This window comes from Zootoca vivipara, chromosome 2 (assembly GCF_963506605.1).
Source record: "Zootoca vivipara chromosome 2, rZooViv1.1, whole genome shotgun sequence".
Classification (NCBI taxonomy): Eukaryota; Metazoa; Chordata; class Lepidosauria; order Squamata; family Lacertidae; genus Zootoca; species Zootoca vivipara.
This window is the reverse complement of record NC_083277.1, coordinates 28,421,495-28,445,533: the sequence shown is the minus strand read 5'-3', so window position 1 is coordinate 28,445,533 and position 24,039 is coordinate 28,421,495. Positions and strand designations below refer to the sequence as shown.

The 24,039-nt window shown below is 42.7% G+C and overlaps 1 protein-coding gene across 6 annotated transcripts in view; it reads right to left on the bottom strand.

Moving 5' to 3' along the window:
* Positions 1 to 24,039, bottom strand: part of MITF (melanocyte inducing transcription factor) — a 152,634-nt gene that overhangs the window by 35,795 nt on the left and 92,800 nt on the right. For 3 of the 6 annotated variants that reach the window (XM_035106665.2, XM_035106663.2, XM_035106666.2), the window contains exon 2: positions 20,636 to 20,882. In XM_035106665.2, coding sequence (XP_034962556.1) covers positions 20,636 to 20,882 — 247 coding nt within the window. The remainder of the gene's footprint in view (positions 1 to 20,635; positions 20,883 to 24,039) is intronic. The other 3 variants (XM_035106664.2, XM_060271338.1, XM_035106667.2) reach the window with 1 other exon arrangement.

Genomic DNA, 24,039 nt, shown 5'->3' with positions numbered 1-24,039 from the left:
CCATTTTGAATTTTACATTGTCCCATCTGTGATATATGAGCAACACCTTGATGTCTACGAAGGGGCTTCAGGGTGGTTATTTCACAATTCTCCTTGGTTACTTCTTGTTCCTGCCTCTTTTTCTGCCCTATGGGTACGGAGTTGTTATTGTTAGAAAACAACAGCCAGGTCATCTTCATAAAATGAACCCAGCCAATGAGTAATAATACAAGCAGTGTGACAACACCATGTTATTACCTAGCTGGAATTGATGGTATGACAGCATCATGAAACCAAATCAAACTGAGGGCAATATTTCCTGTACTTACTCTGAATAGGTGACAATTTTTTGCCTCATTTTACTGCCAAAACAATTGCCAACATAGGGAGGGGTGTGATTCATGGAGGTGGAGAAATATGTTCCCTTTAGGTTTCACCTCAGTCCTACAAACAAAAACCCTCTAGTTACAGGTAGGTAGCCGGGTTGGTCTGACGTAGTCAAAACAAAATTTAAAAAATCCTTCCAGTAGCACCTTAGAGACCAACTAAGTTTGTCATTGCCGGTATGAGCTTTCGTGTGCATGCACACTTCTCCAGATACACTGAAACAGAAGTCACCAGACCCTTATGTATAGTCAGAGGGTGGGGAGGGGTATTACTCAGAAGGGTGGTGGGAATGGGTGATTGGCTGATAGGAGTGGTAAACCTGTTGATGACTGTTAACGACTGTTAATGACTGCAATTGGACTTGCAGGAAAAAACCCTCTAAACCTACTCAGCACGGTAAACTGCATGTATTGCTGACATACTATGAAAAAGTTCCCTTAATAGCTGTTCAAATTCCCATATGAGGCCTGAGGGATTTGTGTATCATGACAATTAAAACAACAGTAAAATGACCTCTTGTACACCAGGAAATAAAGCTGATCCATAATTTCACAGTAGAATAATAGAATCTTAAGAGTTGGAAGGGACCCCAAGAGTCATCTAGTCCAACCCCCTGCAAAGCAGGAATCTCAGCTAAAGCATCCAGGACAGATGGCCATCCAACCTCTGCTTAAAAACCTCCAAGGAAGGAGAGTCCACCACCTCTCATGGGAGTCTGTCCCACTGCTGAGCAGCTCTTACTGTCAGAAAGCTTTTCCAAATGTTTACAATCTCCTTGTAACTTGAAGACATTGCCTCGAGTCCTACCCTCCAGAGCAGGAGAAGCAAGCATGCTCCCTCCTCCACGTGACAGCCCTTAAGATATTTGAAGATGGCTATCATATCTCCTCTCAGTCTCCTTTTTTCCAGGCTAAACATGCCCAGCTCCTTCAAACATTCCTCGTAAGACCCCTAGATTCATTTCACATGTACTGGTAGTAAGCCAGGTGTCCCCCATCCTATATTTGTGCGTCTGGTTCTTCCTGCCAAACTGCAGAAACTTACATTTATCCCTATTGAATTTCATTTTGTTAGCTTGCGCCCAGTTCTCCAATCTGTTGATGACATTTTGAATTCTGATTCTGTCTTCTGCGGCATTAGCTACCCCTCCCAGTTTGGTGTCGCCTGCAAATTTGATGAGCATCCCCTCAATTCCTTCATCCAAGTAATTTATAAAGATGTTGAACAACAAAGGGCCCAAGAAAGAGCCCTGCGGCACCCCACTTGCCACTTTTTTCCAGGATGATGAGGTACCATTTATGGTTGGTTACTCTTTGGGTTCTGTCAGTGAACCAGCTACAAATCCACCTAACAGTTACCTTGTTCAGCCCACACTTTGCCAGCTTCCGTATGAGAATATCATGGGGGACTTTGTCAAAAGCCTTACTGAAATCAAGATACACTATGTCCACAGCATTTCCCTGATCCACCAAGTTTGCAATTCCATCAAAAAAAGACAGCAAGTCACTAAAATAAACAGAGTCATTTTTCCTTGTTGTGTGAATGTTTCCTATGTATGCTCTGACAATACAGCCCACAAGTCATAGCTGAGAACAAAATATGTCAGAGTGATGTTCCAAACCATTACTAAAAGAAAGGTTTAGTAAAGTGAACTGAGAAATTACTGAAGGCAGTTTTGCAAAAGGTGTTATGTGAGAAGATCATATTACAGTATGTAGGATATGTTTTGATATTAATTCAGTAGGAAGGAAACCAGAGCTTGTTTTTCAAAGGATGGCTGATGAATTTTTAGACTTCAACTAGATTTCTCTCTGTGTGTGTTTGACTTTCTAGCACAAGCAAACAAAACAGCGACTTCTCACTTTGCTGTTAACAGCCAGGAACCTCTTAAGTAGGAGGAAATCCTCATTACACGCTTGCTCGTGTGATTCTGAATATAAAGCAACTTGGATGCCTTGCTGACATTAAACCCCTAAGTAAGACATTTGGTCACATTTCTGAGGGTGAGAGTAAAGAGGTTTCCATTGATTTCAGTTTTAAGCCAAGCATATCATACTAACACAAGAGAATTTCAAAGATGGGGAATTAAGGGCACAGGCTTAAATGAGCAGCATCTCATTTAAAATAGCTTCTAGTTTCAATCTGGAATAATTAATTCTTATTGGAACAAACACAACAAGAGAAACTAGAATAATTACACGGACTGTTTAGTCAGGAGAGCAATAAAAGGCGGCTGAGAGGTAAATGAGGTAGGTAAAAAGGTAAAGGGCCCCTGGCAATTAAGTCCAGTCGCAGACGACTCTGGGGTTGCGGCGCTCATCTCGCTTTACAGGCCGAGGGAGCCGGTGTTTGTCGACAGACGGCTTTCCGGGTCATGTGGCCAGCAGGACTAAACTGCTTCTGGTGCAATGGAACACTGTGATGGAAACCGGAACACATGCAAACGCCATTCCCACCCAAATGAAGTAGAATGCTGCTGCCAAAGAGAATTCATTCCCAGGCATTAGTTTCTTACAGGAAAGACATGGGAGCCTTATTACGCCATGAAATATTAAGGATCACAGTCCACTTCATCAGATGCATGAGCTGTTATCCTGAATGAGATAGCACTTCAAAATAAATCAAGGATACTAAATACTTCATATGTCAGATGAAGCAGGCTGCAGTCCACAAACACTTGTGCCATAATAAATGGTTAGTCTTTAAGACTCTTTGTTGTTTCAGGTAAATTGGTTCAAGCTGATATGAAATCCAGTTTATTAACTTTTGCTGCCAAATGCATCAATGTTATTTATTTATTTGGTCATTGCCCTTCAGCAGTAGGTCCCAGGTCTTGTAATAACAATCTAAAATGCAATATTAAAAGCAGTTAAAAAACAACACAAGAATACAGTGAGTCCATAAGACACCTATCTCTGGTGTCAAAGGTTGGGGCAGACAGGTGTGTTTTCATCACACAACAAAAACTGTATAATGAAGTGCTACCACACAGAATGCCCTCTTCTCAGGTAATTATCACCTGAAATTCTGAGGACAGCGGAACTACCAAGAGGACCACCTCTGCTGATTACAGGTAGGTAGCCGTGTTGGTCTGGATCGAAGTAAAAATAAAAAAATTCCTTCAGTAGCACCTTAAAGACCAACTAAGTTTTTATTTTGGTATGAGCTTTCGTGTGCATGCACACTTCTTCAGATACAGTGAAATGGAAGTTTCCAGGCACTTATGTAGAGAAGGGGTGGGGAGGGGTGGGGATGGGGAGGGGGGATCACTCAGAAGGGTGGTGGAAATGGGTGATTGACTGACTGATAGCTGTTGATGACCGGAAACGACTGCAAATGGTTTTGCATGAAAAAGCAAGGGTGGAGATGGCTGAAGATCGCTTATCATGTATAATGAGATAAGAACCCGATATCTCTGTTCATGGAGGGACCTGGTTTGAACAGAGATATCGGGTTCTTATCTCATTATACATGATAAGCGATCTTCAGCCATCTCCACCCTTGCTTTTTCATGCAAAACCATTTGCAGTCGTTTCCGGTCATCAACAGCTATCAGTCAGTCAATCACCCATTTCCACCACCCTTCTGAGTGATCCCCCCTCCCCATCCCCACCCCTCCCCACCCCTTCTCTACATAAGTGCCTGGAAACTTCCATTTCACTGTATCTGAAGAAGTGTGCATGCACACGAAAGCTCATACCAAAATAAAAACTTAGTTGGTCTTTAAGGTGCTACTGAAGGAATTTTTTTATTTTTACCTCTGCTGATCTTAACATTCAAGAGTGCCTATAGCGAAGGTGCTCACTGGAAGGACAGATCCTGAAGTTGAGGCTACAATACTTTGGCCACCTCATGAGAAGAGAAGACTCCCTGGAAAAGACCCTGATGTTGGGAAAGATGGAGGGCACAAGGAGAAGGGGACTCCAGAGGATGAGATGGCTGGACAGTGTTCTTGAAGCTATAAACATGAGTCTGACCAAACTGCGGGAGGCAGTGGAAGACAGGAGTGCCTGGCGTGCTCTGGTCCATGGGGTCATGAAGTGTCAGACATGACTAAACAACTAAAGAACAACAACAACATAGCGAAGGTGGTGGGTCTTTCAGATATTGGGGGTCTAAGTCATTTAGGGATTTTAACACCAATGTGAGCACTTTGAATCGGGCCTTGAAACAAACTGGCAACCAATACAGCTGGTTTTAAAGCATAATGTTTTAGTTTCCTGTTAATTATGTTGCCTTGAATGTACACTTTATATTTGACTTTCCTCGGCAATGTTTTATTCTGAATTGTTTCATTTAATATTTTAAAGTAGGTTGTAAACTGTTTGGATTTCTTCCCCTTAAAAATAAAAAGCAGTATAGAAATGAAATGAATAATAATAATAGTAATAATAATAATAAAAATGTCTGTATGGGGTGTTAGGGGAAGGGTACTACCTCTGGTGGGCAACACGTTGTGCTTCTTCTGGGGGGGGGGTTGTCCACCTTTGGTCCCCACCCTGCACTCTGTTCTCACCTGTGGCTCCTAGAAGCTGTCAGCATGCAACAGCTGCCACACCCCAGGAAACAGTTTCAACTGCTAAACCAGGTGAGGGTAGCCGGTGGGTCTCAAACCCTCAGTGAGTTAGGGATTTCCCCTGCATGCGAAGACAGGCTCTGGTGGATTGAGTGGAAGAGACCAATAGCAGGTTCAACAACCGTTTCTGCACGTGCTGAAGTGGGAAGTGAGGGGCAGATGGGGCTCTTCAACCTGAAAGGGCAGCCCATCTAGGAGAAGGAAAACTCTGATCCTAAACTTTCAGTGCCTTGCATGATATCTTTGGGAGAAGAAAAGACTAAGGAGTAAACCCTACATAAATCCAGAATGGAGTCCCTAAGACTCTTGTATGCCACCTTCTAGCAACACCTGCAGTCAAGCTGCTGCAAAACCTATTGCTCTGCTTTCCTTTGGACCACATCAGCAAGGCCTTGTCTTCTGGGTAGCCCAGGACCTCCATGCCAACTGCCCAGGCTTGCGCCCCAGAGAGTTCACTTGGGTGCTGCTAACACAGCAAAAACAAAGCAGGGGGCAGCTGCGTCTCTGCAGCCACAGCAGGCGCTGTGATTCTCTAGCGGTTTGACTTCACCACCAGAGACCCACTCCATTGTTTCCCACGACAGAGAGATGCCAACAACAACCACCATTTCGGAAAGTCAAAAATAACAAAATAGAAAACTCATCCCTCTTCTAACTAAGCTGATATGCAAACCCATTTTTCCCATTATATCTTCATCACCCCATTTGAAACACTCCACAATTACTATATATATATAAAAAAGAGTAAGGGCACAGCATTCTAAACGAAGCCTCTCTATTCATAGTACAAAGTTCTGAATTTATATATGTTTTTAGGACACCTGGATTTTAGCAAAAATGGGATCGGTTTCAATGATGTCAAAGGATCACAGTCTTTAGGGCTGTAGCATCCTCAGAATAGCTAGAAAACAGCAGCAGCAGCTGAACTAGAGAAGCTTACAAACGTAAAGTAGATTGCCCAACGGCAGTCCGGGGGGGGGGGAACCTCCATCGCTTTTATATCTCGGTTTGTTTAAAGCACACAGAAGAACCCTTCAATATGCTCCTTTTCAAGACAAGACACAGAAGTCAATAAAAAAAAGTTGCCGTCAGAAGCTATTTCTTCCCCACCCCCACCGCTAATGGCAGCTTTAGGGTCTTCCAAGGTCTTCTAGCCTAAGTGAACTTTTTTAAATAGTACAAAGGATCGGTCTTCAGCTTTACATCATTGAGCAGCCACATGCTTGCCTCCCCCTCCCCTGCCCTCAATGACAAGTTTTTCATATATTACTTACTAGACACAACACTTTCTAGACTCACTCTGACAATTCAACAAAGAAACATTGGGTGTTTTAAACTAGGGATGGGGGGGGGAAACAAACACAGAGAAAAATCTGTCAAGGGCTACATTACATTTGATGGGTTGAACAAGGACAATACAGCACCTCTTGTTACGTTACCCAAGGGTAACGTAAACTTCAGGTTGCGAAAGCAGCAAACCCAGAAGAGTTTCGCCATGCGCGTATGTGCAGAAGCGGTCTAGTGCTTCTCCTCGGGTTGCGAAAATCTCGGGATCCAGAACGTTCGCAACCGGAGGTGCCACTGTAGTTTTTCTATCAGGGTAGCAGTCTCTCAGGGGTGTTCTGTCAGAAGCTTCATGCCAATGGTGGGTGGAGCCAGAACCAATGCAGAGCTGCAGAGTTATCCAGAATAAAGGCTCCCACTCTGAAGGGTGGCAACACCAGAACAGGCCTTTTCTGCAGTGGGTCCCCATTCGTGGAATGCTCTCCCTGTGGAGGTTCTGCTGGCATCTTCATTATACACTTTTAGGCACCAGGCAACAACTCCTCTTTAGCCAGTCCTTTGGCTGGCTGACATCCAATCAATGCCCTTTTAAATGTGTATGTAGGAACACGGAGGGGGGGGTATTGTTGTTGTTGTTTTGTTCCTATTATGTATATTTATTTAGTGTTTTTATTTTGTATTTTTATGTTGTGAACCGCCCCGAGATCTACGGATGAAGAGTGGTATACAAATTTAAATAATAACAATAAATATTTTTATTATCTGCATCCCACCCGTCTGACTGGGTGGCCCCAGACACTCTGGGGTGTTTCCAGCATATACAAAAACATAATAAAACATTAAACATTAAAAACGTCCCTATACAGGGCTGCCTTCAGATGTCTTCTAAAGGTTGCATAGTTAATTATAGTTACTTATAGTCATACTTATAGTTAAAAGGTAATGGGACCCCTGACCATTAGGTCCAGTCGTGACTGACTCTGGGGTTGCGGCGCTCATCTCACATTATTGGCCGAGGGAGCCAGCGTATAGCTTCCAGGTCATGTGGCCAGCATGACAAAGCCGCTTCTGGCAAACCAGAGCAGCACATGGAAATGCCGTTTACCTTCCCGCTGTAGCGGTACCTATTTATCTACTTGCACTTTGACGTGCTTTCGAACTGCTAGGTTGGCAGAAGCTGGGACCAAGCAACGGGAGCTCACCCCGTCACAGGGATTCGAACCACCGACCTTCTGATCAGCAAGCCCTAGGCTCAGTGGTTTAACCCACAGCGCCACCTGGGTCCCTATAGTTACTTAATAATAATTTTCACCCTGGCTTCCTCTAGTTAAAATTCCCAATCCTGTGCAGGTTACTCAAATAGTAAGCCCCACTGGGCTTGAGGAGATCACTGTCAAATAAGTATAAAACAAAGGTTTTTTTAGGGGAGGGGTTGTTTGCTTTTTTGGTTTTTTAACTATCTACCATGTCCTTTTCCTTCAGCCCTAACCCCCCCCCCTCAACATTGTATTTAATCTCTTTGAAGGAAACAATCTGCTTTTGAGGTTGTTGCTTTTAATTATCCTGTTACGTTTGGTGTAACTGTACAAAACTTTCTAGCCGTGGAAATGCATCTAGAAATGAGATACCGTAGTTTCCCATGTATAAGACTAGTTTTTTCTTTAAAAATTGTGCTAAAAAGTGAGGGCCGTCTTATACAGTGATGCCTCGCAAAACGAAATTAATTCGTTCCGCGAGTCGTTTCGTATTGCGAAAATTTCGTCTTGCAGGTATTAACGGTTGTACGATTTAAAACAAACAAAAATTGCAAAAAAATTGTCTTGCAAAGCGCGGCCATAGAAAAATTTGTCTTGCGGGTCACAAAAAAAATATATCGCGAATCCCTTTCACCTTGCGAGTTTTTCGTTGCGCGAGGCATTCGTCTTGCGAGGTACCACTGTACATGGATAGTGAAGAGGGTGGACGTTTGACTGGTTGCTGACATGGCTGTCAGCGGCTATTGGGCGTGTTATTGGTGGCTGCATCAAGGGCTGGTGTTGATTGGCTGTCGCTACGGCAATAGGGCGGGCGATTGGCAGCTTCTGCCGGCGAGGGAACAGACGAGAGGCGGATTTTGCGATGAGCCATTTTTGGCAACCCCGCCCCCTTTAAAAAGCTCAACAACTCTGTCCCATCTCCCCCCATTTTCTTAAATTTCAGTCCCCCAAAATAGGGGGCGTCTTAAACATGGGGGCGTCTTCTACATGGAAAAACACGCTGATGAGCATAAATGACTAATCAACTGACCGCTGAGTGTATGCAGGAGATAAAGATTTGAAAAGCACACTGTGGAACTGCTGGTACATCAATCCTAAAGATATGAAAAGTTATGCAATGGCAAGATGACTTGTACCAGTGCATTCCGAAAGCAGCAAGGAAAGAAAATGCACCACAAGGCTATGATCAAGAGGCGAAGAGGCCGTTTAGTGTGGCATACAAAAGAGCTGTCCCCAGTCCTAAGGAGCTCTCCTCATCCCAGCAACTTTCTACAAATCTGACAGTCATGTTTTGTTTTATTTTGGTTGGTTGGTTTGTTGCATTTACACCCCATCTTTCCTCCAAGGAGCTCAAGGTGGAGAACACATTTCTCCTCATTTTATCCTCATCACAATTCTCAGGTCAGGCTGACCCTGACTGACTGGTCTCCCAGGTCCTAGTCTAGCACTCTAACCACTACACCATGCATATACAGAATTTTTTCCAGTGCTTTATTTTTCCATTCGAAAAAACCACAACCACCTGCATTTCATAATAATGAATGGACAGCAAATGAAAATAATGTGGCAAGCTTGGCAGCTTCAATTTTTTTAGTTTTGTTTACTAAATACATGTAGAATAAACATGCTAACTTAAAATCCCTCTCCAGGGCATCGGAACAACTTCCATCACAACCTGAATTTTTTCCTACACAAAATTCCCCTCATTTGCGAATTTTCCGAAAACTCCACATCACTGGCCAAGTAACACATTGTTTGCAATATAGCACATTGGGGCTGCATACTTTATAGTACAGTGGTACCTCGGTTTATGAACACAATTGGTTCCGGAAGTCTGTTCATAAACTGAAGCGTTCATAAACTGAAGTGAACTTTCCCATTGAAAGTAATGGAAAGTGGATTAATCTGTTCCAGACGGTCCGCGGAGTACTTAAACTGAAGCGTTCATAAACTGAAGCGAACTTTCCCATTGAAAGTAATGGAAAGTGGATTAATCCGTTCCAGATGGGTCTGTGGCGTTCGTAAACCGAAAATTCGTAAACTGAGGTGTTCATAAACCGAGGTTCCACTGTACTTTATAAAGATATTTAAGTATATACTTTATACATGTGCATTGGGGCTGCATGCTTTGAAACTTTTTATTTTTTATACACACAAAATAACTCAGTGGTGAAACTGTTAAAGCCTGTCAACAAAAAAACTCCAAAACTTTAAAAATCCTCAGCTGTATTACAGAGCAACAAAAGCATCACTGGCCACCTGTCACTTTCATTTCATGTTTTAAGCATGCAGTTTGCTTTTTGTCCTATCGTAACAGATATCAAAATGCAGAACCAAAACAGTAAAAAAAGAAAAGTGTAAAAGCGCTTCCTAAAATGCTTTTATCTTTTTTATTGGCAGTGAGTGGGAAATGCTACGTTTCAAGACACTTAATAAATCAAATTAGCAGTGTTAAGAAACAGCATCTCTTGGAAGCGCTATCGCCATCTGCTGACTACTTCAGGAAATACTATTGTCTGGTATTCAAGAGAGGCTTTGCATGACCTAACAAGTCCTAGACTGACTACAGACCAAAAGTTAATGTGTTAATGTGCCTTTGAGAGCAAAGGTGCCTACATAACAGAGTTTCACAACTCAAATTGCTGTGATGCACACTTTTCAGTGTTTTGTTTTGTTTATTTTAAGGTCATCTAGGCTCTAGGGACAAGGGCAGGGGAGCATTTTAATGTGAGCCAACCTAATTTGAACTTGCCAAAACAATATTTGAAACCAAAACACAGCTATCCTTTTGAGATTTGTACTTTTCCCAATTTTGCAATGAAGTTTGCAAAAGAAAAAAGAAGCCCAAAAGGGCACATATTAGGCCCTAATACATGCATGTTTTGGCACCTCGTTGGTTGTTATTAGAGAACTAATGATTACTCTGTATAAAAATGCATATATTAGCAAAAATAGCATACAAAAGTGTATTACATTAGGAAAAGCTGGTTGCAAAGATGATATAGAAAAATGTCTATATTTGGAGAAGCTTGCACCAAAATGGTGGCAATTTTTCATGAGGACTTTTTTTATAATGCACAGGAAGAGAGTGCTGCTTGGGCAAAAGGCTCGACTGGGACAAGAAGCCGTTTTATGTACCTTCCTGGTCAAGGGGATTCAGTGGCCAGCTTGGGTGGGGAAAGTACTTCATTGCCTAGGTAGAAGCTGTCAAACGTCCTGTTTTAATGAGCCCGAACAACTAAGTATTGTCAGCAAACTTAGCCACCTCACTGCTCATCCCCAATTCTAGATTATTTATGAACAGGTTTTATTTATTGATTGGTTTTCTGTCCTCAAGGAGGCCAGGACAGGAAACTACAATTAAAAACTACAGGTCCCAATAGTGATTAAGCGAGGACTCCACTTTCTATGTCTCTCCAACTGGAGAATTGTCCAATTCCCATCAGCCATACCACACATGGTCAGAAATCTGAGATGATGAGAGTTGCATCCCGGGAAGGCCAAAGGTTTCCCATTTCTGGTGTAGAAGAAGAGAAGAGAAATAAAGACCACAAAACACAGAGAGGGGGTAATGATCCAAAAGAATATAGGGAGAATTTAGCAGCACTAAAGTCTGGTTTATAAATGCACTGTAATATTGTTTTTGTTTAAGAGCTCAGCTATGCCTATGAAACACCTCAATCACAGTTGAGCGGTCATTATTTTAAAGCAGCCAATTTTATGAAATGAAGTTGAAATGGGAGAGGTTGGGCTAATTGCAAACATTCCTTGATGTATTATCTAGTGGTGTGTGGTAAAATCAGTGTGTGTCTTGATCCCTCTCCCCCACCCCACCCAAATCTAACCTCTTATTTATTTCTCAGGAGGTTAAAGGACATGGGGGCTAATTAAGGCACCAAATGAATGAAAGAGAGAATCATTCAAGGTAAAGACCTGGGTTTTACACACTTTCTGCATCTCTGCCTGGTACAACTTAATCTTTTCTTTTCTTTTTCTTTTTTACACAACCATTACGAAGGGGGGTGGGGGTAGAGAGCGAGAACGCTAATCTTGTCACGGTCAAGCAGGCTGAAATCGCCATGTAGTACTGGGCAAAATGCTACATATTTGTAATTTAGCCAATAAGAAATTCCTTAAGCCTCTCCTGAATGGCAGGAATGTCTCTGGCTTGTCACTTTCAATCCAGTCATTCTACAGGTTAAGCTCCGAAGAAAATAATGCTCCCCAAGCCAGCTATCTGAAAAATAATAATAATTAAAAAGAAGATGTAGAAGCAGAGGATATCCGAGTTGCATTTAGTTTTAAGAGGCAGTGTGGGTAGTGGTTAGAGGGCTGGACTGGAGCTGAGGGAAATCCAAAACGAATCCCTACTCAGCCACAAAACACAGTGAGTGATATTTGGGCCTGTCACTCTAGCCTACTTCACAGGGCTGTTGTGAGGATTAAAGGGAGATGACCACATATACCATATTCTGAGCAACTTGAGGGACAAGTGAAATATGAAAAAAAAATAGATTTTGAAGATCATGAACTATATCGGCTTTGTAGAATAAGGACTCACAATTACAGTATTGAGATACATGATATGTGAGCAATTTCAATTCCAGTTCCAAACACAGCAGTCTTTCCAGAGCATTCTAGTAGCTTCTAACATCATTTTCAAGGATCGTGACAGTGGGGCAAATACAACCCAACTAATGCTCTATTTCCATTAGCAGCTCTCAATTTTTGAGAAACAAGAGGAAAGCCGGGTGTTCAGAAATATCATTTCATGTTTAATGAGATATCTATGCTGCCCTGCTGGGATCCCTTGGAAATGTGTTTTTTTTTCTGAAATCAATAGTCCAACTGTTTAGGACGCTGCAGAGAGTTTCAAATGCTATTTGCCGATGACACATTGTCACCAGCCCTCTGCCTGCCAGTTGGGCCCCACATGAGTTGTCCATGTTTTTTTGTCATGCCAACAGACACACCCATTTTCGCTTCACCCCTGGCTGTTCCCGTCACATGGCGCTCCTTGCACAATCCCCCCAGTTCTTCTGCTTTTGTTACTGAAGGAAGAAGCCTGTTTTGCTATTAAGAGCAGAAGCACGCAGGCCTCCTCCGAAATAAATAACTCCCCATTAGCCAGATTTTGTTAACAACCTGCTCCAGTGTTATTTCAGCACAGCAACAAGCTGTTCTCATTTTTATCTGTAAACCGCTTTGGCTCCCTGTCAGGGAAAAAGGTGGGGCATAAATAAATATCACCACCATCAAAAGTCTTAGATATGCCTGGCTCTGTTTTGCTCTCTAGCTGCTCCCAACAGAGAAATTTCAACGCAAAGTCCCACTGATTGTGCCTCCAGTTCAGTACAGTGGTACCTTGGTACTCGGACAGTTTGACTCCCTAACAAATCGGCTCCCAAACACCGCAAACCCGGAAGTGAGTGTTCCAGTTTGCAAACTTTTTCAGAAGCTAGATGTCTGGAAGCTCCTGCAGCCAATCGGAAGATGCACCTTGGTTATCAAACCGTTTCGGGAGTCGAGCGGACTCCCGGAATGGATTAAGTTCAAGAACCAAGGTTCTACTGTACTCTACAGTTATATTGAGGCTGCTTAAGGATCTGACACAGATGATTACTGGTGTCTTTCTCAAGAACCTGGCAATTCTCTTCGGACCTCCTCATAAGAAGGAGTGGTGCCTCAAGGGAAGCATTCTACACATTTCTGAATTAAGTATTGGGCATCTCTCAACTGGGACTCATTTTAACGTACTGACCCTATTTGAAATGATCAGAGTTTGAAATATTGACACCGGAACTGAACAATTTAACCATTTGCACAATATGTACAATGGGTGTTGATTAGCAAACCATTCTCAGCACAGAGCTTCGCATAGGATACGGGCTTGTACTTCATTGTGTTATAAAGTACGTTAAGAGCAGTATCAGGTAAACAATAAGCCTGTAGACCAGGCATGGCCAAACTTGGCCCTCCAGCTGTTTTTGGACTACAGCTCCCATCATCCCTAGCCAACAGGACCAGTGGTCAGGGATGGTGGGAATTGTAGTCCCAAAACAGCTGGAGGGCAAAGTTTGGCCATGCCTGCTGTAGACAGTAGGCAGTCATCAGGGCTTGGATGAATGGGGCCGACTGGGCTAAGGTATCCATCGCATAGCCTATTGCACTGCACTGATTTGAGAGCTGGGAACAGGGTTTGGAACTCCTGACTTCTAACCCAATGGAAATAGTCCCTGGAAAGGTAAGAAATTTGCACCTTCTTTGTATCATGTCTTGGTCCCCCAGACCATACTGGGGGTTTCAACAGGAATGAGAAGCCAGTGGAAAATCAAATGTGTATGTGTGTGCACCTTGTTCTTGGCACAGTGTTGCTAGTTGTAGAACAGCATTCTCTATAAATACTCTAGCTGGCATAGCATAGCCTCATTAACATACCTTTCCATAATCCCTGCATATCTTTTTTTTTTTCAAAGTGGGGGGACACTACGTTCCACATGCTTGCATTCTTGGCGTGATGTAACCACCTCTGAAACTGGGATAAAGTCAGGTTTTCCTACCAAACAGTCCCAAAGTTGATAGAGACATTAATTTGTTTCCTGATGAGATTTAAGGCAGCTCACAAATCTCTTTGCTAATCTTCTGTCTTTCAAAACAGAACAGTGCTTTTTTATATTTAAAAAAAAGCACCAGCAGGGATCACAACTGAAGACATTCTGGCACAGGAGCCACAGCCTGGGGCCTGAAGGGGAGAAAGCTTCCCTCCTTACACACATTTTTGAAAATGTTCTCAGTTAAAAAGAGAGAGAAAGATTTCAACTTTGTAAAAATCCAAGTCCAAGTTCACCTTATAGCTGTAAGCCAAGGGTGCGCTGGGCACTCCTTCAACATCTACATTTCATTATTCATAATTATTTGTTTATCCACCTTTTAATGAGGGTGAAAGAGGAGAGCGCAAAATATGGTCTGAAGTTCAACATCAAAAAACTAAGATCATGGCCACTGGTCCCATCACCTCCTGGCAAATAGAAATGGAGGCAGTGAGAGATTTTACTTTATTGCGTCCATGATAACTGCAGATGGTGACAGCAGTCACGAAAGTAAAAGACGTCTGCTTCTTGGGAGAAAAGCAATGATAAACCTAGACAGCATCTTAAAAAGCAGAGATATCACATTGCCAACAAAGGTCCGTATAGTTAAAGCTATGGTTTTCCCAGTAGTAATGTATGGAAGTGAGATCTGGACCATAAAGAAGGCTGGAGGAGACTCTTGAGAGTCCCATGGACTGCAAGAAGATCAAACCTCTCCATTCTGAAGGAAATCAGCCCCGAGTGCTCACTGGAAGGACAGATCCTGAAGCTGAGGCTCCAATACTTTGGCCACCTCATGAGAAGAGAAGACGACTCCCTGGAAAAGACCCTGATGCTGGGAAGGATGGAGGGCACAAGGAGAAGGGGACGACAGAGGACGAGATGGTTGGACAGTGTTCTCGAAGCTACAAACATGAGTTTGACCAATCTGCGGGAGGCAGTGGAAGACAGGAGTGCCTGGCGTGCTCTGGTCCATGGGGTCAGGAAGAGTCGGACACGACTAAACAACAACTATCCATTTGTTAACTATCCATTTGTGGGCTTTTTTTAAATTTACAAAGCAAGAGCACATGTGTGTGTGTGTGTGTGTGTGTGTGTGTGTACACACACACACACACACACACACACACACACAACCTCTTACCAGTGAAGATATAGCTAATCTGTGCTCAGTAACTCTCCCTGGTATCAAATCAGGCCATTGTCCCACGTAGCTTGGTATTTGACTACACTGACTGGCAGAAGCTTGCCAGGGTTTCAGACAGGGGACATCCAAAGCTGGAACTGAAGCTGGGACCTTCTGCTTGCAAAGCATGTCTTCCAGGGTGAGACCATGGTAAACCTAGGCCGGCATTAATTGTATGAATCCCAGAGACAGGAAAGCTAGGCTGTACACACTCTGCGCACACTTGCTCTACAGAAACATGGTAGTAACCTGCATTATACATTACAAGGACGACTAAGATGCCATGATGTGCTGCAAGCAAAGAAGCAAAGGACAGGAGAATGACCATGATGTGCTATACATGAAACCTCCCGCTGCCACTCCACTTGCAGAGTGGCTCTTGATCCAGCAGAAGTGCCGGCTAATGTAAGAGGAAAGCAGACAATTTTCCCAGCACCCCATGGCACCTTTCACACTGGTTCCACAGCAAACCTCCGAAAAAAGATCTGAGGAGCAGGTCACAGTGCAAATCAGCAAATGTTGCTGCTGTTGTTAAACTTACTAGTCACCTAAGCAGTCCCCAAGCAACTGACATTGAAGGCATAGCTGCCAAGTTATCCCTTTTTTTAAGGGATTTCCCCTTATGCTGAATAGGCTTCCTCGTGAGAAAAGGGAAAACTTGGCAGCTATGATTGAAGGACATATGCATAAATACAATAGGGGGGGGGAATCAAATGAAAACATTTCAGACGGCATGTTAAAAAACAAAAATAAGTAACAGCCCCCATTCCATAACAGCGATAACTAAATTGGCAGCATGGTGACAGACAAACAAACAAAAACCTCCACCCAAAACCACACCAATATAGGAACATAGGAAGCTGTCTTATACTGAGTCACACAGTAACGAGTCCATCGAGCTCATGACTGTCTACACCAGTGATGGCCAAACTTGGCCCTCCAGATGTTTTGGGACTACAACTCCCATCATCCCTCGCTAACAGGACCAGTGGACAGGAATGATGGGAATTGAAGTCCCAAAACAGCTGGAGGGCCAGGTTTGGCCATCAGTGGTCTACACTGACCGGCAATGGCTTCTCCAGGGTTTCCGATCGGGGCCTCTTCCAGTCCTACCTGGAGATGCTGGGGACTGAACCTGGGACCTTCTGGTTGAAAAGCAGGTGCTCTGCTACAAACCACCATACAATACTTCCATCCACTAACCAGAAAATAAAAATGCAAACTCAAATACCAGCAGCCCCCTTTCCCTAGCCCAGACATCCCTGATTCAGAATTCAGCCATGACAACACAGCGTTAGTTAGTTTGTTTTTCATCTCCTCATCTCCATCCATGTAAGTGGACACTTCTGCTGGATCAAGTTGTTCCAAACACTGGTTTTCACCCATAGTGAAGGGGTACGCAGAACAGGTAGTTCCAGATGATGCAAGCAATTTGTGGCCCTAAGAAACTTCAGCTGCAAGATCCATAAGACCTTCTTGACATTTTCAGAAGTTCTCCAGTTTCAAAAGTCAAGTTTCTAGTGTTTATGGCAGCAAAACTATTTGACATGTGATAAGGAGACTACTGGGTGGGAATACACGGTAACTGGAAAGGGTTTTCCATATTTTCTAACTTCCTCCACTGATAACAATTCTAGTTTAGCATAGGGAATTTAGTTTCCTAAATGAATTTGGGAAATTCATTTTTTAAAACTGCATGCAGCACTAACTTAATATATTAACATTACATACACAAAGACAAGATATGCAGCTTAGCTGCAGCAATCTAACTCATTATGTTACTCTTGGGCCCTCACAAACTGTTCACCCTTTGGGTTTCAAAACCAGATTCCTATCACACTGTTGGAACACATACTTTTTGTTGGAGGAACTAGGCATTAACATTTGATCTCACTTGACTTTCAGAGTGTGTTAATTAATTCAGCTATACAGTGGCTAAGGTTATGATCCAGGAACAGGGCCGGCCCACCCATGAGACAAAATGAGGAAACTGCCTCGGGCACCAGGATCCACCAGGGTAGCAGATCCTGATGTCCATCTTTCTTTCCTCCTTTGTTTCTGATGTAGATCTTCCTTCACCCTTTCTTCCCCACCAGGGAGGAAGGTATCATTTTGGGGTCCGCCTCAGGCGCCAAAATGTCTTGGCTAGGAAGTCCCCAGTTCAAATGATGAAGCCCCACCCTCTCAGACTCAGCTCCCACCTTGCAGCAATCCTGCCTCTTGCGAAGATTTTCATTGTAATTATTAGAATTAGAGCCGATATGAAATTCTATTAAAATAATTATTAAGTTCAAACTATGGTGGACCTTGGGGAGTGAAATATGACCCCCCCAAACCCCATATTATCTTGTCTATTGCAGCCCCCATCTGTTTCAAAATTTGGGAGCTGCAATTGTGCTCCCCAACATCTTAGTGGCTGGAGGTTACAATCTCAGGATTCTCAGAGTGAGGGCAGGAATAATTGTCCTCAGGAATGCTCACGCCAGTAATCCATGAAAAGGAAACATGGTGGCAGCAGCCACCTATAGCAATGTTGTGGTGCATCATTGCTACTGATGAGTTCGCTGCAAATTTCACCACCTTTTGTATCCTTCCCAAAGAGCAGAAAGAGCCCTACGTTCTGGAGCCTGTAAACTAGGGAGATAAAATTAGGAAAACATTTTGGCTCAGATCTAATTCTAAATTGCACATGTCCATAAATTAGCACTGCTTTCTAGTTGCATAGGATACAATCCAGCGCACAGGATTACCTGGAAGCAAGTTCTATTGAATTCAATAGGACTTATTTCTTGGTAGACATGCATAGGACCTCCCCTGTAGTATTTCAATATTAAATTCATGCTGGGTGGACATATTGCTTATTGGATAGACAAATCACTTGGTGGTCTCGTCAGTTACAATTTACTCTTACTCAGCAAGAATTTACAACATTTCTTTCAGTCCCTACTTTGGCATAAGATCTGTCATAGTCAAGATCAGACTGATGGAGAAAGAGATGACAAACCATTTCGGATCAGAACTGACAGCCAGGCCCCTGCTGAATTCAAGAGAGTTCAAGGATTAACCGCAGGATTTTACGGCATAGAATTAAAACCTACATTAATCTAAAGCGTCTAATTATAGCTTCTGCACAAAGACTTTATGGTAACTATTTTCCAACTCTAAACAAATGAACTGCAAAGCTTTAAATCCCATGCACTGTTGTTCACTTATGCACAAAAATATTCACACCCTCTAAAAGTTTTCATTTCAGACTCATGCTCTAGGGGGGCTATTGTTTGGCTGTTTTTGTTTTACTTATTTTCTTGTTTTTATCCGAGATCTTTTGATGAAGGGTGGCATACAAATCTCATAAATAAATAATTAATAAATAGATCATTAGTTGCCGTCACTTCACTACAAGAAACAGACACAGCCCATACATGGAATGGAAATCGATGGTCAAGCTCATGCCCTACATGCAACAAGTCCCCGATCCAATATCTGGCTTCTCCAGTTAAAGGGTTTTGGATAGCAAGACTGGAATTTTTTTTGTCTCTGGGGACCCTGTGGAGTGCAACACTGACCTATGGTTTGACACTATATAAAACAGCTTCATTTATTATATTAATTTATTAGGGAAGTAGCCATTTTGTGAATGGACACCCTCTAGGGCAGAATTTTTTCAGAGCAGTCACAACACTCCCTCAAAATTCCAAGTTTGCCTGTTGGTGATCCCTGGCTTACAAAATGGGGCACATTTTGTGGATCCCCCTATCAGTGAGCAGAATTGGCAAAGGTCTGCCTCAGAATGCGGCCGCTTCATATATTCACATGCCCATTTATTTTCAATGGAGTCATTTACTTTCATCCGAGATCACAAAATATGACAAAACCCTCTCAAAATGGTATAAGTGCTTTAGCCAACAAGGAACAAGACAAAAGATCAGGTTGTGTATTAGATGCAATACATATTGTTCTATGGCAGGCACCCCCAAACTTCGGCCCTCCAGATGTTTTGGACTACAATTCCCATCTCCCTCGACCATTGGTCCTGTTAGCTAGGGATCATGGGAGTTGTAGGCCATAACATCTGGAGGGCCGCAGTTTGGGGGTGCCTGTTCTATGGGGTCTTGGCCCCTTGGGTTTTCTAGCCCATGATCTTGCCTTGCATTCCATCTAAATCTTATCCCACACATCTTACATTCCAAGAATATATGATCCTGTGCAGCCACCTTCTCAGACCTAATTCTACAAAGACATGTAGGGTCGACTCCTGCAAATTCACCTGTGACCTTGCTTAGACACCTAACATAACCAATGCCACCACAACAGCCATTGCTAATATTTGTTAATATGCTTTAAGTTGGGGGTGGAGTACCCGTGCGTTCCAGATGGTGCTACACTACAACTCCCATCATGCCTGGCCACTAATGATACTTGCTGGGGCTGATGGGAGAGCCATAGGTTGCTCCACCCCCTGCTTTAACTGAAGTAGTCTCTCTGCATTTGCAAACTAAGCTTTACTTTTAAAGTGCCCAATTCACCATATTGTTGGAGAGCCATAGGCGCTGCTCTATTGCAGCACACATGTGGACAGAGAGCAGTGAAAATAACCCAACCACCAATTTAAGTGGGGGAAATACGATTTATATATGTCGCAGGTGCTAAAGCAGGGGGATGAAACTGACATCCAATTGCAGCATCTCCTGAATTTTGGAGTTACATAAATTATTTTCAAATTCTGAGTGTTGCTTAAAAGTAATTACGCTACTCTGCGGTAGCTGGTCTAACCCAACTGCGGTGAAGTGAAGAAGTCTGCATTTTTGTCTGTTACAGATACAGATTCTCCCCAGTAATTAGGACACTGGACGAGGAAGGAGCACAAAAGCTACAAAAAGAAATGAAGTCATTTGAGCAAAAAAGGATTACTAGTGGCAAACAGCAAAAGACCGTATTCCAGATTAAGGCTTTCTGAAACAATCCTTTGTGTGGGATCTTTCCTAAGTTTCTGAACAAAGCTATTTTTTTCTTAACACTTATTCCACAGAAACCAGGAAATCCGAAAATGCAAGAATTCAGGTAAGTCCTTTTTTAAATGTCTGAAATTTGGGGGGCAGTTTTTAAAACCGTTGTGTTTCACATCCATTTCTTTCAACTGAAGAAAAACTCACCCTTTGTTCTTCAATGCTTTTCTTTTTCTAAAACGTAGCTTTCATTTACCGGCCCAGGTTAGACTTACCTGGAAAAAGCACAGCAGCTGCAAAAGGGGGACGGGCGATGAAATGGATCGCACTGTTATAGGTGAAACACTTTTAGAAACACTCGTGCTAATTGTATAGAGAGAGACAACCCTTTTAATGGAGCTCCAGAGCCCCACGTTGGAAACTTCGCTTACCTTGAGGACTTCCATTGGCACTTGAGTAGCAGGAGGGAGACTGGCTGGGAGGCTGACGTTGATGGCTGGTGTCTGACTCAGCGCCACTCTCTGCTGCATGAACTGGGCTGCTTGCTGTTTCTGTTGCTGCTCTCGGCGCTCCTGCTCCTGCATCTGCTCACGCATGAGCTGCTGTCGTAGCAAAATCCGTGATGTCATACTGGAGGAGCTTAGCGGGGGCTTCGAAGCTCCAGGGTGCTCAGAGCTGCTGGGGGGGAAACACCAGAGGACACAGATAGTTCCATTACTCATCAATGACATTGGCTGGACTCGGGAGACTTGCACTGGGGGTGGGGGAGAGCACACGAGCCAGGGGAAGGGAATCTTTGTCAAAGCATATATAGCACGGGCTGAGATTTTTAACTAGTTGCTCTGTCAGTGGATCTTAGCAGCCTGATTATATAAAATTCATACCTTTCCCTTTCAAGTGCAACTCTGAATGCATCGTTCAAAACTTAACGCACAGCTCTGATATGCATAGTTAAATACTGCTGCGTGGTAAGCATTCAAATGGTTTTATAACCACTATAGTTTAGGTGCATGTATCACAGAATCATTAGCATTGTAGAATTGGAAGGGACCTTGAGAACTATCCAGCCCAACCCTCTGCGATGCAGGAATCTCAGCTAAAGCATCCATGACATATATATAAATAAGTTTCCTTTTTCTCTCCTTTTGAAAAAGGTTCCTTTTTGTCAAAAAGTCTGGTGGTGGAGCTAACCGTTTCCAGACAATCCAATCAACTGTGCAATCCTATACATATATACTCAAAAAAGGGTTTGATTTCAAAGGAAATTGGGTATAGGACTGCACCCTAAATTACAGTTCTGGGTCCCTTGTTTTGATTGATTTCACATAGTGAGACAGAAATGCATCCTTACAGCTGATAAAATGACAAACATGGAAACTGCTTTATTATTATTATTATTATTATTATTATTATTATTATTATTATTTTATTATTATTCTGCACATGGACTCTGCGTGTATTTCTGTATCATGGCCAATCTCCATAAGCATTTTTTTTTTTTACCTTCAGATACTTCTTTAACAACAACACAATCCTAGGACCATACAATCCCAATATACTGAACTTGAAAGTGAGTTTAAGCCTACAGTCAATCCTTGGTTCCCAAATGCCTCCCTTTTTGGAACATTTCGGCTCCCAAATGCCGCAAACCCGGAAGTAAGTGTTATGGTTTCAAAATGTTTTTCAGAAGCCAAACATCTGGCATGGCTTCCGCTTGAATGCAGGAAGCTCCTGCAGCCAATCGGAAGCCATGCCTTGGGTGTCGAACATTTTGGAAGCCGAACGGGCTTCCAGAACGGATTACGTTCAACAACCAAGGTTTGACTTTATGCCTCTCTCAACCTCCCTCTCTCTCTTTCTCTCTGTGTGTATGAGAAACCTTTATTGCAGTCTGGAGTTCATACCGATAAGAGACAAAATATCGATATCTTGCCCACCCCTAATATATATATATCTACACACATGCAATTAAAATAGAAATTTAAATAAGGAAGTTTTCAAAAGTGAACATTAGGTGAGCAAAAAATGAAGTTCATCCTATGGTTCCCTTTTAATCAGTAATCACTCCCAGAGAACCATACAAATTTCTCAGCAAAGGTAGGTAATATTAAGGACCTTCATGGATTCTTTCCCTATAGATTTTGCTACTGAAAACAAATTAGGATTCATTTCTAGGAGGGAAAAGATGTGTATGTTTTGAGAAAACCCCAAAATAGGGATAGAAATTGTTAAGAGTGCCCCACTAGGCATAAAAGATGGATAAACAGAGCAAAGTCTCGTCCTCCCCAAATAACATCCAGAGCTGTACATTACCAATATCTAAATAAGCGTATTTTCATTCTTCACGTCAATAACCTGTAGTTTGAAATGTGAGCATTTTAAGACCAAAAAAAGGTTTAAACCCACATTTCAGACTGAACTATTTTTTTTTTCTCTCCAACATCCAGCCGCCCAAAAGGATGGGGGTAGGGGTGGAGAATGATGACCATCTTGCTGTTTCAGGCCTGTCAGGTTGAAACATTCCCAGGGAGACTGATCCTTTTGATAAAACAAGAGAAAAAACCTTTGCGGTGAAACTAATGCAGCTGCGGAATAATCGCACTAATTAGCTGCTCAAGAGAAGTCATTGACTGTGATACTCACAGAGAAAAGGGAATACTTTCAATTAAGGGCGAAGTGTTCTCATATCCTACAATGCATCACAGGGAATCCTCATCTTTTTAGTGGGAAAGTTCATACCTTAGGTAAACAAGCTACTGATTTTCATCAAAAGGAAAGAATTGGAACAGAGAATGCTACACAAATCCTTCAACAAGTACCATCTTCTTGTATGCAGCCCAGGGTGGGGAGATAAATGTGTTGCTTAATTTTACGCTAATGTCTACAGAGTGACAAATCTAGCACCATCACCTATCTCAGCCTTTCCCAACCTTGGGTGTTGGACTACAACTCCCATCACCCCTGCCCACTGGTCCTGCTAGCTAGGGAAGATGTGAGTTGTAGTACAACAACATCTGTAGGCCCAAGGTTGAGAAAGGCTGGCCTAGCTGTTCACCATTACTTCAAACTGCTCAAGTTCAGCAATACAGTACAGTGGTACCTCTACTTACGAATTTAATGCGTTCCGAACGCACATTCGTAAGTCGAAAAATTTTGTAAGTCAAATCCCATAGGAATGCATTGGGAGAAAAAAATTGTAAGTCGAAGCAACCCTATCTAAAGATTTGTAAGTAGAAAAAATCCTATCTAAACCGCATCCAAGATGGCGGACGGAGCTCTGTTCGTAAGTAGAAACATTCGTAAGTAGAGTTATTCGTCAGTAGAGGTACCACTGTATAATGCAGTTGCAGATCTTCCTCAAGCAATTTCAAACCCTACCATACTCCCTTTCAAAAATCTGTGTTTTAAATAACAACTTCAGGACTGTAAGAATGTGACACATTGAGGCAGTTTTGCAAAGTTAATAAATAAATACTGTAACAGTAATCTAACATTTTGACTGTTGCACCTTGAAAGATTCATAAACTGATCACTTGTCCAAGGACAACCTCCAAAACATTTAAACATAGAGTATGAAAGGAAAATTCAAGAGTCTAGGCAGCAAAAGTCCCAAACCTGTAACATCAGAACCAGAATGCTCCAGAGCAAATTTTTAAAAGGGACGCAAGTGGCGCTGTGGGTTAAACCACAGAGCCTAGGGCTTGCTGATCAGAAGGTTGGCGGTTCGAATCCCTCCAACGGGGTGAGCTTCTGTTGCTCGGTCCCAGCTCCTGCCAACCTAGCAGTTCAAAAGCATGTCAAAGTGCAAGTAGATAAATAGGTACCACTATAGCGG